The sequence below is a fragment of the Aulonocara sp. 'chitande type north' Nkhata Bay genome, linkage group LG20, assembly GCF_057382095.1.
Source record: "Aulonocara sp. 'chitande type north' Nkhata Bay isolate Kocher_YH1m ecotype deep benthic linkage group LG20, A_spYH_male_GT1.1, whole genome shotgun sequence".
Taxonomy (NCBI): domain Eukaryota; kingdom Metazoa; phylum Chordata; class Actinopteri; order Cichliformes; family Cichlidae; genus Aulonocara; species Aulonocara sp. 'chitande type north' Nkhata Bay.
This window is the reverse complement of record NC_141363.1, coordinates 3,211,153-3,227,987: the sequence shown is the minus strand read 5'-3', so window position 1 is coordinate 3,227,987 and position 16,835 is coordinate 3,211,153. Positions and strand designations below refer to the sequence as shown.

The window sequence follows — 16,835 nt, the reverse complement described above, 5'->3', positions numbered from 1 at the left end:
TCTTTTGGGGTTTGTAGAAGGTCATCTGAGTTGAATGAGCCCATTTAGCTACACTGTGGAGGAATATCATGATAATGTAGCATGGTGCCATCCAGGCCGCCAGTCCCTAAAACAAGGAGGCTATTGTACTGTAGTAAAATGAAATGGGGTGGGGTGGGATGCTCAGATTGTGCAATGAATTTTATGGAAAACAGAATGATTACTTCTTCATACTGGAAGCTGTGGGGAAAAACAAAACAGGATTAGGCACTTACAATGACTTCAGCTCCCAGCACACTGGAAATATTTCTTCATCACTTTTGTATGTTGGTTCCTTCTGTATGTGCTGTCAGTTACTCATTGATTTTATCACAATTTACACTGTGTTTGCATTAAGTGGATGTGCACCGACTGCACTATTAAACTGTACGTAGTGTTTTGTAAACAAAGTAGACCTCCAGTACAGAAATAGTGGATGTCCTTCAGACCTGCAGCAAACCATTTTTTTTTATCAGCTATTAATCCGAACAACCTTCGTTTCATTAAATTCATGTTATACGCTGATAGATGTCAAAGTCACAGCCAACTTTCCACAACGCCAGTGTGTTTAGTTGTTTTTTATATACACGGAAAATGGACTGGTTCTTATATAGTGCTTGTCTACTCTATGTGAGCACTCGCTTTTTTACTACAAGCCTCATTCACACAACTGCTTATTCTATGTCTAAGCTTATTTAATCTCACATTCACACACTTTCTCTTAGGGGTTCAGCGGGTCGGTGGCGTTTAGTGGGTTTGGTGGGATTTGGTGGGGTTCGGTATCCTGCCCAAGGAGACTTTGACATGCAGTCTAGAGTCTAGATTATATCTGCCAAACAGAAGCAAGCTGTTTGAAATTCTTTTGATTTGTAGTGAATCAATCTCACCAACATGTCTTTAATTTGTATTTTTATATTATTGGACTCTACTGGAATAGGTCTGCATAATTAGAGGTCAAAAGACTTCTTTATCCTATATCTTTATTCGCTGATATCCTAGACAGCCAAGAGTCGAGTAGAGAAAATGGTTGAAAACTGTATTTAGAGAACTTTAGGTTCACCTGTTCGCCTCCTTATTTACCGCAAACATCTATCATCAGCCAATCACATGGAAGCAGCTCAATGCTTTTAGGCATGTAGACATGGTAAAGGTGACCCACTGATGTGAAAACTAAGCATCAGAAAGGAAGAAAGGTCATTTCAGTGACTTTGAATGTGGCATGGTTGATGGTGCCACGTGGGCTGAATATTTCAAACCACTGACCTACTGGGATTTTTCATGCATCCATCATTCATCCATCTCTAAAGTTTGAACAACAGATTACTTTAAAAATTGTTGCCTGGTCTGATGAATCTGAGTTTCTGCTGCATGATTTGCTAGGCCCAGAATTTGTCATGAAAATAGTGAGCCATTCTTTATTGTATCAAGTGTTTAGGCAGCTGGGAGGGACAGTTTCAGGAGATTTCAGTTGAGAAATTGTTTTCGGCAATTGTTCTTTGGACTTTTGGAAGGTCTTCCAAAAAAAAAAAAAAAAAAGCTAAGGTCCCCTTCAGATCTCAACTGCTCTCACAGTTCTCAGAGTTGTCTTTTCCATTGGTGGCTCTATAGGGGGCATCTGGAATTGAACCAGAGACCACTTGATCTGCAGTCAAATGCTCTACCACTGAGCTACACCCCCTATGCAAGAGTTGCACCTGGCCCTTCAGATGATCTGTAAACTGTTCACCAATGCCCCACCACAAATGGTTTCTTCTTGACATCCACCCTGGTGGTGTAATGATGTGATTAACATTTTCTTGGCACACTTTGGGCCACCTAGTACCCATTGAGCATCTAACAAACACATAACAAGTTTTTTTGCGTGGGCTGTTGCTGGAAGTCACGGTCCCAGAAACTGCAGGAGGAGTGGAGCAGAACAAAGTCCAAGGTGTTTAAAGTCCAGTATGAAGTTACCACTATCTATGATCTATGATTGCTCTGTGTGTCATGGCATGTGCAGCCACCTACCAGGCCTTTTCAGAGCAGTTTTATGGAGATGCTGGTTTCCTTTTCCAGCAGGACTTGGCAGCTGCCCGCAGTGTCAAAATTACTGCTGGTTTGCTGACCATGTCGTTATTGTACTTAATTGGTAAGCCAACTTGCCTGATATTCCATACGGAATATGGTCAAGAGGAACATTAAAAAGATCCAAACTAGAAATAGAGCTGAGCTCAGCAATCAAAGCAGCATGGGCTTCAGTAACACCTCAGCAGTGCCATGAGCTGATCACCTCCAGATCTGATATGGACTATTTTTTTTTATGTTTTTAATTTCTAAAAATAGCTTTTCCCATATAAATGTATTAAATTTAAATTAAAAAAATAGATAAGTTCAAAAACATGTGCGGTCTGACCCTCTGTTACTGTCTTTCTCCACCAGTCATGACTATTAATCAACCAGATGAATGTGCAGCCATTATGAAGAAGGCAATATTGACATAACTCTACTGGTACATTGAGGTTATGTGTTAAGTGCTCATGTCCCAGAGTGTACAACGTGACTACGGGCCCGTTGGTTTGATGTCCTGTTTAGCTCTGGCCCTGGCTGTTGCATTGGTCTTCTGATGATGTCCTGCTACCTTGCCTGAGGGTCTGGACCCTCAACACAACATGTTCCAGTTTTCTAAACAATCAATGGACATCAGACTGTTCCAATCTCTTTTTGGCTTTACTAAGCATGGAGGAAATCACATTTTTCCTTCAATTCTGTTGTTGTATAACAGTGTAGCACACTCATTTTTTGCATTTATCATCTCAAATTTATATGGATTTCATGACCAAGATTTCTGTTTTTAGCTTTAAAAAATGACATATTCTTTCATTTAATCAGCTCTCGGGTACTTCTCAGTTGTATGAATATTAAGGAATAACGTTCAGTCTGTCACTGTGTCTGTATCACACAACTAAGCCCTTACAAACCTCGGTTACTCTGCTTCTGGGACCTTATCGACCTCCACCCCATTGTGTGCCTGAGCCGTTTGTATTTTTCCTGCAGAGATATTCATGCAGAATTAGAGCTGAGAAGATGTGAAACCGATGATAACGAGGACAAAAGTGGTCTTTGTGAGGGACCTCCACTATGAAGCAGGAGGGGTGAGGGGTGTGTGGAGGTTACGCTGGTGACAAGGGGACAGACACGGATTGAGAGCATGAAATAATACTAGGCTGACTCACCATGCTTTAAATGAGCTGCTATTCTCTTTTTTTCTCTCTCCACTCTTTTTTTTTCTCTGAGTCATAATTCCATTCTTACAAAATCCCTCTCAGATGGAGTGGCCTTTTATTTCATAGCCGACAGAGACTGAGCTCACCCTACTCATGGGGATTGCTTCCATCCATAGATCTCCACATTTCACTGTGCTCTTCTGCTCTGAAGAGCCTCCTGAGACAACTACAAAGAAACAAAGGTGAGACTGTTTCAGGAAGAAGCAAGTTGTGCCGTTGCCCTGCAGATTCAGGGTTCAGGTGAACTTCTGTCAGTCTTACAGGTAGTGCTGCCTGTTAAGATTTAAAAAGACTGTCTGCACAACATTTGTGCAACATTCTCTCAGGAATGTGTTGCATAATTTTTAGGCTTTGTTCATTGTGTTTTGTTGTGGCTCAAAAGGCACTTTGGACATCATTGGTTTCCTTTTTCTCACAAATCACTAACATTTCATTGCTTTGTCCTTTTTAATTAGTTTTCGAACGAGGAAGAAGCATAGCATCTCAGAACATCAGATTTATTATCCAACTGACGATTTCCAAATTAAACCAGTGCCTGTGAGAGATTAACAAGCTGTATCCCTTAAACTCTAAAGCTTCTCTGTCAGTTAACAAATAAGTTATATATGTTAGTCCTCAGTGATTAAGCTGTTCTCATAATAACACGTTGTATCGCATCCATACATTTTACTTCAGAACAGTTCAGATGGCTTAATTTGTCTTCACTTTTATTGCTCACAGTTACTTTTTTCTTTAAAAGGCTTTGATGTGGATGACATGCTGTCTGAGTTCGGCTCAAGTTGTTGGAAACTCTTCTTTGATATTTGATGGGTTGAAATCCCTTCCGTGTATTAACTTGGCAACTGAAGAGTAAATGTATTATTTCCTCATCTTCTGCTTACTGGGTTTTTCCACGCTTCATCCCTTTAACTGGGTTTGGTGTGAAGTCTGTTATGAGAACTTATGTGTTGTGCAAGCTGTTTCATTCCCAGGTCTTCACATCTGCTGGCGCCAAATATAAATGATCATTTCCTGTCAGTATTAGTTGTTGTGATTGGCCTTTCTGACATTTCTGCTCGGCTACTGGATACTTAACATTATAATCTCAGATCCCTGCTCTAGCGTGTGGACATGAAAAAGAGAGAAACACAACTGTAGTTTTCAATAAAATTGTGCAATAATCAAATAAGTTTGGGGGTTTAATTCAATTCAGCTTTATTTATATAACCACAACAATAGCCGCCTCAAGGTGCTTTATGTTGTAAAGTAAAGATAATAATACAAAGAAAACCCCAACAATCAAGCGACCCCCTATGAGCAAGCACTTGGCAACAGAGGAAAGGAAAAACTCCCTTTTAACAGGAACAAACCTCTGATTGATCGGACGGGGCAGCTATCTGCCGTGAGACAGGACAAAAAGACATACTGTCGAAGAGAGACGGAGATTAATAATAACTAATGATCAGTTGCAGATTGGTGTAGAAAAACAGAGTGAAAAGAGTCAAGTTAAGATTATAATTTTAGCTCATAGTGCTGAGCACTTGCTTGGTGGTTGAAAGTAAGTAACAGCTGGCATTATTATAGCCATACTCCGTATGGGAGGTCATGTTCCTTATTCTACCATTGTTTCATTGGATCAGTGTTTCCAAGATCTATGATTGTATTGTATTATATGTGGGTCGAGGCTACACATTTTCATTTGTTTGCAGAAACAAACAAATATTTCCATAGACAAATACCAACTCTTTCACAGAGCAGTGGAAGCTGTGAAAAACACTACCCCTTGACACATCAGCACAACCAGTCTGCACTCTGCTGATTGTGTGGTGATCCGACACCTGAGGAAGAACCTGTTTCTTTTGCCAAATTGCTTTGGGGTCGGCGAATGTGGGAGTGGTGGAAACACACTGATCCTTCAGCTTAACACTGGTGAAATTTGTCAATGAAATGTTGCAAGCATGACCGAGGCATGCATAATGCATTTATGCCAGAACATTTGTGTTGCATAAGAAAATCCAAAAGCAGCTACAACTTCAGCTACTTTAACCCTTTGAATTATGACGGGCGCTATGTCTGATATTCACGTGTAGGGAACAGCCTCTGCTCTCTGCTGCTAAATGAAAATTATAGAGATCGTCTTGAATTTAGATGGTACCAGCTGTGATGCTCGGATGTTCTTGAGTCATCGGTTCAAAAATATTACACATTACACATTTGCACTTAAAAATACAATACAAGTTAAGTACAGAAAAACAAAACAAACAAAGAAAACCCCAAAACAAAGTTAGACATGGATGTAAAGTCAGTCAGTGTCCCCATAGCTCTGCCACTTTATTCAGTCAGTCAGACTGCATTTTTATTCACGCATGATCATGAGACAAATAGAGATATGTATTGTTGCCAAAGTCATTAAAACATTAAACATGTCAGCAGTATGACCCTGTGTAAATAACTATGAGATTACATCATTTGAAAATGATCAGACATGGTGAAAGATTTCATTAAAGACATAGTGAGCATGACTTCAGTATGTGTTCATGCATAGGATACCAACACTTTTTACACCACTCTACTATTTGCTGCTGTTCATATACTTAAATGAGCAGCCAGAAAGACTTAAGCCTTCATTTTCAGCCTGAGCTGTTTGGAGCCAATCGCATGTCCAGTATTACATACGTGTTTTACAGTCATAGTATTGCACTTACTGCATTGGCCACAGTAAGTGCAATACACGATCTGTCTATCAGCTTCACTTGCAGGCCTCGGAGCGCCTCCCTCCCTTTGCTGCTGTCAGATGGTGAGAACTCATCGTCAGGTACTTCACCTCCCAAACAATTCAGTAGCTGAAATAAAAGACCCCACCCGCCCACCCCTCACCCCCTTTACTCCCGACGCCACCCTATCAGAGAGTGAGGAAGTTGTGACTCATCCAGTTATTGTATTACAGCCAAAGGCAACAATGCGAACCCGGATAATTTTTATCACCATGGGTGGGAGAAATTAGGATTGACAATAAGTGAAACATTACTGTTAAAATACAGAGAGTGATAAGGGAAATAATAGCCAGGCTAATAATAGCTGTGTGAGTCAGGCAGGAGGAAGTGCAGGCTTCTAATAACAGTTCATGGTTTACTAACAACTTGGCTCCCTGCAAAAGTAAATACAGGGATTTGAAGCTGAACTGCCATGGCTGACAGCCAAGAGATATATATTAGGAATCCATTAGTGGTGTTAAATGTGCATCTGTGCGGCATGTATGCCCCTAAGCTTTTAAAGGCGGTTTTACTCTGGATATTGTTGAGTGCAGTACCGATCCCAGTGTTCGTGACAGGAAGGTGAATGGGTCTCTGTCAAAGGTCACAGTTACACTAGCCAACTGTCCTGTTATCCTGGCTAACTTGGTTACAGTTACAAAACTGTAACAGAGGCGACATATGTCAGGCTGGAGTGAGGAGGTACTGATAGGGTGAAGCTGTAATAACATGTTTGCTATCAGTGTACAAATAGGCAACACCTTCTTTCTAATAAAATAGGAAGAACACATGTCGAATGTAATAGACTACATAGATCCTCATTTATGCGCTGTGCTGTGCAATACTGTGTTCCAGCTGACCAGAGCAGATCTTTTAGCTCATGTCATCCAGTGTGTATAGATTTTTTTTAGGTTTAAATGACTGGGCCTCTGACTATGCTTTTTTTCACATTTTAAGTGAATGTCATCAGATATAATAACAATACCCCAGGCCCATGATTATAATTCACATCATCAGATTTAATCCAAATCAAGGTGAGCTCTGTCTTGTGTTCGTGCAAAAAGCTCAGAAAATATATGTTTTATGCTACGTTTCTAGTTTAATTATTATATAACTTCTGTGAATATGGAAGATAAAATAAACAGTCGCTTCCTGTTGAAATGGACAGAGGTGACCAGGACATTTCTTGTTGTACATTTCTTTGCGTTTCTCTAAAATTGTATTTACTTATACATCTATTCTCAAATTCTGAAACGATGCTCATGTTTTAGGCTTCATAAACGTGCCACATGGCATTTCCAGAAATCAGCCCAGGAGGCAAATGTCTTACATGCATGCATGAGTTCAGTATCAGCTCATCCTTGACCGAGCAAGTGGCAAAAGACAAGTCTTCACTGTTTAAACTATAACCTGTTCTTGTCCCAGTATTGATCTGCATACTTAGTAAAAGCCAGCGGTGTGTGATGTTGTTGAGCGAGAGCAGGGCGGGACAGTAGGCGAGCACATGCTTATATAACTGAACAGTTAAACTGAACTCATGCGTGTTTAGTTTGACCTTTGTGCACATTTATTTTAAAGTTGTTTAATGTTTCCCCCTTTTAATTCTCTCACTCCAGCCTAAAGACAGTCTTACCCAAAAAATAACAAACTTACCATGTATTACACAAACACGGTGCTCTGGATTTGCACTACAGAGCCATTTTCCTTCTTTTGAGCAATGCCTCGATATTAATGTTACATTGGTCTCTCTAGAGATGCAATGGCCTTTATGTTTTACATTATGTGCAAACAGAGATGAAATAGAAGCTCGAGCGGGAATTCCTGGATGTTCAGCTCATACTCACACACTTCAAGGTCTGACCTCTGTCACACAGCTCAGTCTTTGGGAGGAGGAAAGTGAACTGCCGATTGGTTGGTTGGTTGGATAGTCTAATTGTCAGATTCTGTGTTCCTTCAGCTGCCGTGTTTTAATTGCAGCTGTGCCTGTGAGGGTCTGAGCAGGCAGGAAGTGGAGGGTTAGCAAGGACACAGCTGGAAAGCTGGAGAGGGTTGAGTCTAGTTCTACACACTGACCCCAGACCTCTGAGCAACGGAGACACACAGCAGCTTGTGTGATTTGAACCACAACTTGGAGCTAAAATTCTTTTACGTAATGAGTGATAATTCAGTAAGTAAATGAGAACAGCAGTTGTTATGGTAATGTTGACAAAATGTTTACAAAAAAGAGGGGGGGGGGGGGGGGCGGGGGGGCTTTGTGTGATCCTCTGCTGAATTTGTGAGTTTGCTCAATTACCAAGAAATGAACAGTCTCCACTTTTTATGGTCTTTAATTTTTATTAATTTGACTGCATCTTTAAATTGAATATAACTTCCAGCACCGATGAGGCCATTTACTTGCTCGTAACACTTCTGAACTTTTATAGAGACAGAAAATCTTGGGGAAGAGAGGAAATGGGGGGCAAATAAAGGGTCCTGGAGCAAACCCAAACTGGAGATGTTACATGATATAATTTTTTTTAACAAAAAGGAAGTAATTGCTAAAAGTTGTGTGTCTGCTATTCTTTGTTGAGGGAACATCAATGTTCTCATTAACCACTCACTTCTTATTTGTGTCCAACTTTACCAATCCATGTGTCTCTCGTTTACTGTTATTTTTTCTTTAAAATCGTTATGACTTTACTGACTTGATATCACTTGCTGTCTTAGACTTTCTTCATGTCTGTCTTGAGCTTCCATAGATAACATAAAGTGGCAAAAGAAGATTAGTGTAATTACGGCAAGCTACTTGTACTGTATGTTTTACTCAACAAGGAATATTATCTGGTAGTTTGTAGTTCAGCCTGCTAACAGTAAATTGAAAATGAGGGACAAACAAGCTTCACAGTGTTTTGATTTGTGGAAAAACTTGTTGGTATTAAAAGAAGTGAGCGGGTAGTTTAAGCTGGCGGTTAGTTTGTTATAGTAATTCCAGGATAGCTGGGAGATTTTCCACGTGTTTTATTTTCCTCATGTAAGTATTAATTCAGGATCTGTTTATCTGGCAGATGTGCGGCCTGGGTCCAGCTCTATTTAGCTTCGCGGAATTTGCTTCAGCGTTTCACAAAGATTACTCCGTGGCCTCACTGGTCGCCTGAGACCAATTTTGGTTTGGCCGGAGTCATGACAAAAACAAAGCTCAGATTCCAGATGGCAAGAGCCCAAGATGGCAAAGAAGGCACCCCCACCCTTCAGCAACATCTGTCTTTATAAGGAATAGCATCCTTCTTAAATGAGTAATTACACAGTTTAGTGACAGCTGATTAGATCAGGTGTAGGCAAACAAAATGGGACAGTATTGTCTATTTTTACTACAGTGGTACTACATGTTGTTTTGTGTTTTTGCAGGCTATGATCAGCAGCGTGTGACTGGGCTCTGCCATTTATCTTTGTAAGACATTTTGAAAAGCTCCAGATGCCTATCAGAGGTCATGTGCTGGAGTTTAGTCCCCATGTCAACTGCAGTCAGTGTCCCAAGTGTTGACTTATGGGATGTAGCACTTTGGCCTTTTAAAGTTTAAGCTTTTTTGCTCAGGGTTAGTGAAATATCTGAACTTTTCTTTCAGGCTTTTTAGATACAACTGCATGAATCCAAGCACCGACCAAAAGAAAAGCGCCTTTAACCAGCTGGCTTATTTTAGTATCTGTGATTGACAGGTCCTAGTTTTTAGCTACCCTCGGTGTATTGTCCATGATTATAGTTACAATTTAATATGACCACTCTGTGGTTTACTGTTGCCTTCACTTAGCTAAAAGAGCAAAAGTAATGCCTGTACAGTGTAGATGTGCTGTCAAATGCCACAAAACTTTATTTTATTGATCAGAAGAACTTTTATCTCACTTTTATCTCTTTTTGTTACTTTTTATCTCTTAAAAAATGGATAAGGATGTTGTTGTCATAACTCGATCTGGGCACATGTGTGTTCCAGCATGCTTGAGCATGAGGGAATTGTCCAGTGGGATATTATTAAAGATAGAATGGATTTAGTGTGTGTTTGCCAAGCAGAGATCTTTTCCATCCCCCATTCCCTCATTTGATTATTAGCATGCTATCCTTTTTTCTTTTTTTAACTTTATAAAGCACCTTGCTGTGAACCGCACCTTATAAGCCAATGTTTGGTCTCCTTTTAACTTCACCGCCAAAAGTGCCTGCCTAAGTAGATGTGTAGGCAGGCTCATCTTTAAGAGCCAAAAGTCTGCAGGAAAAATGGTCAGGAGGCATCAGTGGAATATACTCTAAATCCAGATTAGTCGTTATAAAGAGACTGGCTCAGTGTTAATGGAGAGAAGCTGCTTTTCTGTCTTCACTGTTTAGGCAGGGTAGTTTCAGCCGGGGGTCTGTGCTAGATTTGGAGTTCTGGGTGATATGAGTGCAGCAGCAGACACAACAAGCTTCAGGATCAAAGAGCTGCCAGTCCAAAAGGACTCACACACACACACACACGCTCACGCACAAGATTTATTCAAAAGTCTCTGTGAATGTGTCTGCCTCTAATCTCTAAGCATATAAGTTGGCATTAATACAAGCTTTGTTCATCATGTTTCTTCACACTTCACTTTCACTCATTTATAGCTATCCGGCTGTTATATTGCACTACCCTTCTACATGCAGTCAGTAGGTTTTAATAGTCCTGAATGCCTCGTCCCCTCTTGCATTTTAAGGCTTTCGCAAGCTTCAATAAATGCTGCACATACATTTGCATCCTATTTGCAAATAAATGCCTATCCTCGCTATCCCAGCACATCATTGCACTGAGAGTCTTTATGCGTGCATAGCCAGACTATCAGTTAATTTCTTTTCTAGGAATAATATATGGATTAAAATTGCTCACATGGAAAGCTCGAATCTCTGAAACATGTGCATTGTTGAGAAGTATGGTCAGTTAGTTGCAGAAGGTCCTGTATCTTAGAAGGGCCACTTAACAAAATGAACCAAATTTGCCTGCCACTGTCCTTTGGTAATGGTGTTATGTTTCATTTCAAGCACAGGCTGTTAGATTATCTCTGCCTTGTCGTGACAACAAATAGTAAGCTCTTGTGTATACACTGTAAACCTTTATGTGGGGACAGTGGCAGAGGATCTGCCATCACTCTGCAAGCGTGAGGGTTGAAGTGTGGATGCTAGCGCAGTGATGCTTTTTGAAAAGGCGGAGACACATCTTTAAAAAATGCAGTGAATGTACATATACAGATAATCAGCCCCTATCTCCAGTTCAGCGGCTCTGTTCCGCCAACTGTCTGATAAAGACACATTACAAGCATGCACAGAGAAACACACTGGTCTGGCAACATACCAGCCATGGCACAAAGTTTTCAAATCTTCAAGTTCACTGAGAGTGTTGTCTTTAAGACAGATTTAACATTCAGGCTTTAGTGTGTCCAGTGCGTGCATGTCCTGTTCTCATTATTGATGATATCATCTTCAGAGGAAGCACCCTGGGCTGTGGTCAGAGGTCAAGTGACTTTCCCAGGCTGGAGTGTGTTTCTGAACATGGAGGGGACGTGTGTTTGTGTGTGAACGTGCATGCCCACGTGTTTCTAAGCTGAGGGGAAGTCCAGAGCTCAAGGCATCCATTTCTGATCTTCAGTCTTGGCTGTGGACTAGTGAGAAAAGAAATCACTAACAGACTCAAACGCTGGCTTACGGCACGCATCCGAAAACACAAAAAGTGAGTGGAGTAGCACAGAGGAATGCCTTTAAGGTCAATGACCCCACAAAGTTAACTGCACACGATAAACTTAATTTACTCAAGCCACAGATAATGTTATACAGACTGTGCAGAGCATTCTCAGAGCCTCATTGTTAAACTTAGTGGGTACACACAAGGAAGTTACAGTAATGGATCTGTCTGCTTCTATCTGAAGTTGCGCATTGAGATAGACTACCGCTTGCATAAAAGATGTTCTGTCTCTCTGCTTTGTACTATTTGCCAGGAGATTTTAGATTTTAACAAAAGTCATCTTTTGAAATGCTGGAATAATCTCCCTGTTTTTGCCTTTTAATTGGATTCAGCGCAATAAATACAATATTGTTGTTAGCTCTTAAGAAAAAAAAGCTGGAATGACACAATCCTCCCCCGTCTCCACTGATTCATAGCATTAAAAAGTCTGGGCTTCCTCTCTGCCATTAAGAACAAGTGTAAAAAAAAATCCTTTGCAAAGCAAACACAAGGCCATGCTCATCGTCTCTAACCAGATCATATCTAATGGCCCCTCAGACATTTGAGGAATCTTTCGCCTTGCAGTAATTCCTATGAGTAATTCTCTCAATGACCTCACCCAGGTCAGTCAGAGTTTATTGAATTATTATGACAAGATCTGCACATGTTTGATGCTCTTTTGTTTTCTTTTCAGCTTCGACCTCACGCTTTGTGTCTGTCTGTGTGTTTTCAGATCAGTGCCAATATGCTGATCTTCCTGTGCACTAACATGATCGGGATCTGTACTCACTACCCCGCTGAAGTCTCCCAAAGACAGGCCTTCCAGGAGACTAGAGGATACATTCAGGCCAGACTGCACCTGCAGAGGGAAAACCAGCAACAGGTACACTTATGTGCACACGGTATGCACAGGCACACACATAGAGACACCTGCTGAGACCAAGTCCTGTAGAAAGACATATACACAAATGCAGAAGAGCAACAAATGAGTGTCTCAGTTTTCTAGTCTAACTTGTTTGTCTCCCTTTTTGAGGTCAACAATATGTTCTGGAGTATAACGTGTATCTCCGCTCCACTCTAATTTACTAACACCTTCCCACGCAGATCCCAGCGAGCCAGGGTGACTCAGTAAACACTCCAACAGTGGAAAACGCTGAAAATGAATGAACTCTCTTTATCGTGCACTGTCATATCTTCCTTTCTGTTTTAATTCATCTCTCTGTCTGTTCTCTCATTCTCTTGTGTCATCTCTACCTCTCTCTCAGGAGCGCTTACTGCTGTCGGTGCTGCCACATCACGTTGCCATGGAGATGCAGGCTGATATCAGTGCCAAGAAGGAAGATATGATGTTCCACAAGATCTACATTCAAAAACACGACAATGTTAGGTAAACACAGACAGATGAATGCACGCACATGCTTCTGCACGAACATACTATAAGGCTCAAAAAATGTGGGAGTGCTCAGCTAGCTTCGACCTCAGAGTCCCTCCAACCGCTATTTCCTTTAGAGCATGTATTATGCATGTTGCTGGTTATTGACACTGACAGCACCGGCATAAGCAACAATATTGGCTTCAGGACGCTGATGTGCTTTCTGTAGCAAATAATTTCCGACAGATCTCAGAGTTTGCTGCCTCCTACTCTCATCCATCACTGATGACTGACTACTAACAGGTGATTGAATCTTTCTATTGGCTGTACTGCAGCAGAGTTTAGCCAGCACTGTCCATGTTGTGGTGGCGTGGAGATTGTAATGAGGTTAAAGCAAAGATCTCCTGTCATAGGTGACCCAGCTGCAGCACCACTGACCTACCAAGGTATAAACTTACACAAGCAATCCATTATCCAAATTCAACACAAGACTAGAAAATAAAAAATACTTGGGTTGCTTTGAAAAGGCAATAACACTTAGAAAACAACTAAACTCAAGATATTCAGAGTGTTTTGATTAGCTTAACCCTAACAGGTCTGTAATTTTAAACTATATTTAGTCAAGCATTGTACGAAGTTACTTAGAAAGACAAATCAAATTTAGCATTAAGCAAAGCATTAAGTAAAGCAGTAATTAAAGCAGCTCATCCCTTCCCATTGCTCGCCCACATGAGATCGTTCACTTGAGAGCTGTGCAATCACAAATGTTATTAAGGTGTCCTTTTAAGCTACGTTAGCATGCTCACAGTCGCAGTGCATCTCCAGGCCACTTTACAGCCCATGTCCATCTGAGCGACTCCCTTTTATGCTGTTTCTGAGCTTATCCGTATCATATCTATTGTTGTTGATGCCGCTCCATTCTTGCATCTCTCGCAGCCTCTGTCTTTTCATGTAGCCACATGTCTCCCAGTGCTTCTCCTTGCTCTCTGTGTGTGAAGGACTGGGAAGTTCTAAAACAGAACACTCCTGCCAAGTATAAGTAACTGCAGGAGTGAATAATAATAGAGTTTTACTGGCAAACCAGTAAAACTAAGGTATATGAAGTTTCAGTACCTTAGTTTTACTGGGTTGCCAGTAAAACTACAGTATATGGCATACTCAGTACTCAGTTCTGAGCCCTGAGCTTTTTCTTCCAAAAACTGCACTGGTTACTCCTGATGTGTTTTTCATGATGCTGCTGTTTAGAATAGGAAGCTGGTTCACTAAAAGTGGTGTTAGCAAAAACGCATATCTCAAAATATGGGTAAAAAAAATGTCCATCCGGCATCAACTTTAGGCTCTGCTCCCACCAGTGAGAAAATACTATAGGTTTGTTTATTTGTTTATTTGTTAATTCTGTCCCTTACAGATGAAGTGGTGCATCATGGCATCGCCTCATCTTGCCCACAGTGGTAGACGCAGACAAGACTTTGACCGCTGTAATTAAGTGCGAGTTTGTCCCTGTTGGATGACCTCGCAGTGGTCACAGCGCCATCTGTTGCCTTCATGTCTAACTTTCGTCTGGGGTGTTGTTTATCCTCGCCTTTCATTACTATCAAAAGTTTGCAATGAAAGGCATGCAGACAGAGGGATCAAGGGGTAGAGAGGAGGGGAGGGGGGCGTTCTCAGAGGGAAGGGCTGGAGGAGGTGACCTACATTGGCCTGAATGATGCGAGCCAGAGCCGAACAAATGTCTGCCTCTCTTTCCCTTGCTCACATGATAGTTGAACAGGAGGAGGGAGCCGCTAGACCATGCTGTCTCTTTCTACACCATGTTGATTGATTGCATTCTGTGTCTCCTTTTTCTCCCCTTTCTTTCCCTCTGTCTGTTCTGCTTCCCCTCTCTCTGTTTCCCTCCCCACATACCCATCATCTCTCCTGCAGCATACTGTTTGCAGACATTGAGGGCTTCACCAGCCTGGCATCTCAGTGCACGGCCCAGGAGCTGGTCATGACGCTGAACGAGCTGTTTGCCCGCTTTGACAAGCTGGCTTCGGTGAGCTTTGCTGTTGGCTGCCACTACTGTCATAGCGAAACTTTGAACCACCGGTTCATACGCATCTTTACAGTCTGTAGTCTCAGTCCTAGTTAGTATGACGAATAGAAAATGATGCATTTACTGATACTTAAGCATTGTGTAACCTGCTAATTGAACTTTGCCGAGGCTTATAAATCATTCACATTATGCGTTTATAATCTATTTGACATGCTGTGAATCAGCTGTAGGTGAAGGTCTAACATTTTATGCGTTGTGTCTTTGTTTACAGGAGAATCACTGTCTGCGTATTAAAATCCTTGGCGACTGTTACTACTGTGTGTCAGGACTGCCTGAGCCCCGTGCTGACCACGCCCACTGCTGTGTAGAGATGGGAGTAGACATGATTGAAGCTATCTCGTGAGTAAAATGCACACTTAAGACAGCCACAGTTATATTTCACTGAAAGTTGAAGACGATTTATTATGCTTGGTTTTCCATTTTTTGTCCTTTTACTCAACTATAGTAATTAGCATGATTCACAATATTCCCTTTTTATCTTATACTGAGGTGCCTAGCCTTAGTGCTTTTGCTCCACTTCCTTTAAGCCACGCTCTCTTAAAGCCAGCTTGTGAGTGATTGGGTTCACCTCCCAAACAGAAGGTTTGAAGAGCAGGTGGATGGCTTCTTTGGTTTGAAGGCAGAGCTTGTATGCTCTCATTGACATTAATATCCACCAAGACTGGAAAAAACTGTCTGGACCAGAGCCTTTAGAACAGTCTCAAACCTTTACTTTTAACTCTGACTAATTATTTGTGTATATGTGGATCTGATGTGAGGCTTTGTTTATTGCATATATTTTATCTGTGGATGGCACACAGGGTTTTGAGGAGACTTTGTGAAGCTGAACGTGATGCTCGCCTTTTGACATCAGTGTTCGTGTGTGTGTTCATCTGCAGGCTGGTGAGAGAGGTTACAGGCGTTAACGTGAACATGCGGGTGGGCATCCACAGCGGGCGCGTTCACTGCGGGGTGCTTGGCTTGCGCAAGTGGCAGTTTGATGTGTGGTCTAACGACGTGACCCTTGCCAACCAAATGGAGGCTGGGGGAAAGGCTGGGTAGGTCCTGCCCAAATTACCTCGTTACCGTGCTGGATTAATCTTCCATAGGATTTATGTTTTAAGACACACTTTATGTTGTGTGTGGGCGTGTGTGTAGTCGTATCCACATCACCAAAGCGACACTGCAGTATCTGAATGGGGACTATGAAGTGGAGCCAGGATTTGGAGGGGAGAGGAATGCTTACCTGAAGGAACACAACATTGAAACCTTCTTGGTGCTGGGCTGCAGCCAGAAAAGGGTTAGTGCATGGTCAAACACACACACGCACGCACATGCTTATCTGCTTGACCTCATCTGAATACCACACTAGTGCTATATTTCACACAAATAATATAATGGGTTGTCACCTGGAATAGAAGACGTTATTTTTCAAAGCACTTACCCTGTTGGGGTTTCTTCACTTCCAGAAAGAAGAGAAAGCCATGATAGCTAAAATGCAGCGTACACGTGCAAATTCTGCAGAGGGAGTGATGCCACGTTGGGTGCCTGACAGGTCTTTCAACAGAAACAAGGAGCCTAAAGCCTACCAGAAGATGGTGAGTTACACAGAGGGAACAGTATGCACTTTTCTACAGTACCTCCTCATCCTCTCCATTCTCTCAAGTTAAATTATAAATA

The 16,835-nt window shown here is 41.6% G+C and overlaps 1 protein-coding gene and 1 non-coding gene across 5 annotated transcripts in view; one reads left to right on the top strand and one right to left on the bottom strand.

Annotated features, from left to right (window-relative positions):
• Positions 1–16,835, top strand: part of LOC147304847 (adenylate cyclase type 6-like) — a 36,088-nt gene that overhangs the window by 9,910 nt on the left and 9,343 nt on the right. For all 4 annotated transcript variants that reach the window (XM_086277516.1, XM_086277515.1, XM_086277517.1 and 1 more), the window contains 7 exons: positions 12,443–12,592; positions 12,975–13,096; positions 15,005–15,116; positions 15,388–15,515; positions 16,055–16,213; positions 16,314–16,455; positions 16,625–16,753. In XM_086277516.1, the coding sequence (XP_086133642.1) occupies positions 12,443–12,592; positions 12,975–13,096; positions 15,005–15,116; positions 15,388–15,515; positions 16,055–16,213; positions 16,314–16,455; positions 16,625–16,753 (942 nt within the window). The remainder of the gene's footprint in view (positions 1–12,442; positions 12,593–12,974; positions 13,097–15,004; positions 15,117–15,387; positions 15,516–16,054; positions 16,214–16,313; positions 16,456–16,624; positions 16,754–16,835) is intronic.
• trnac-gca (transfer RNA cysteine (anticodon GCA)) lies at positions 1,625–1,696 on the bottom strand. Its single transcript has one exon. It is a non-coding gene; the product is annotated as a tRNA-Cys (tRNA).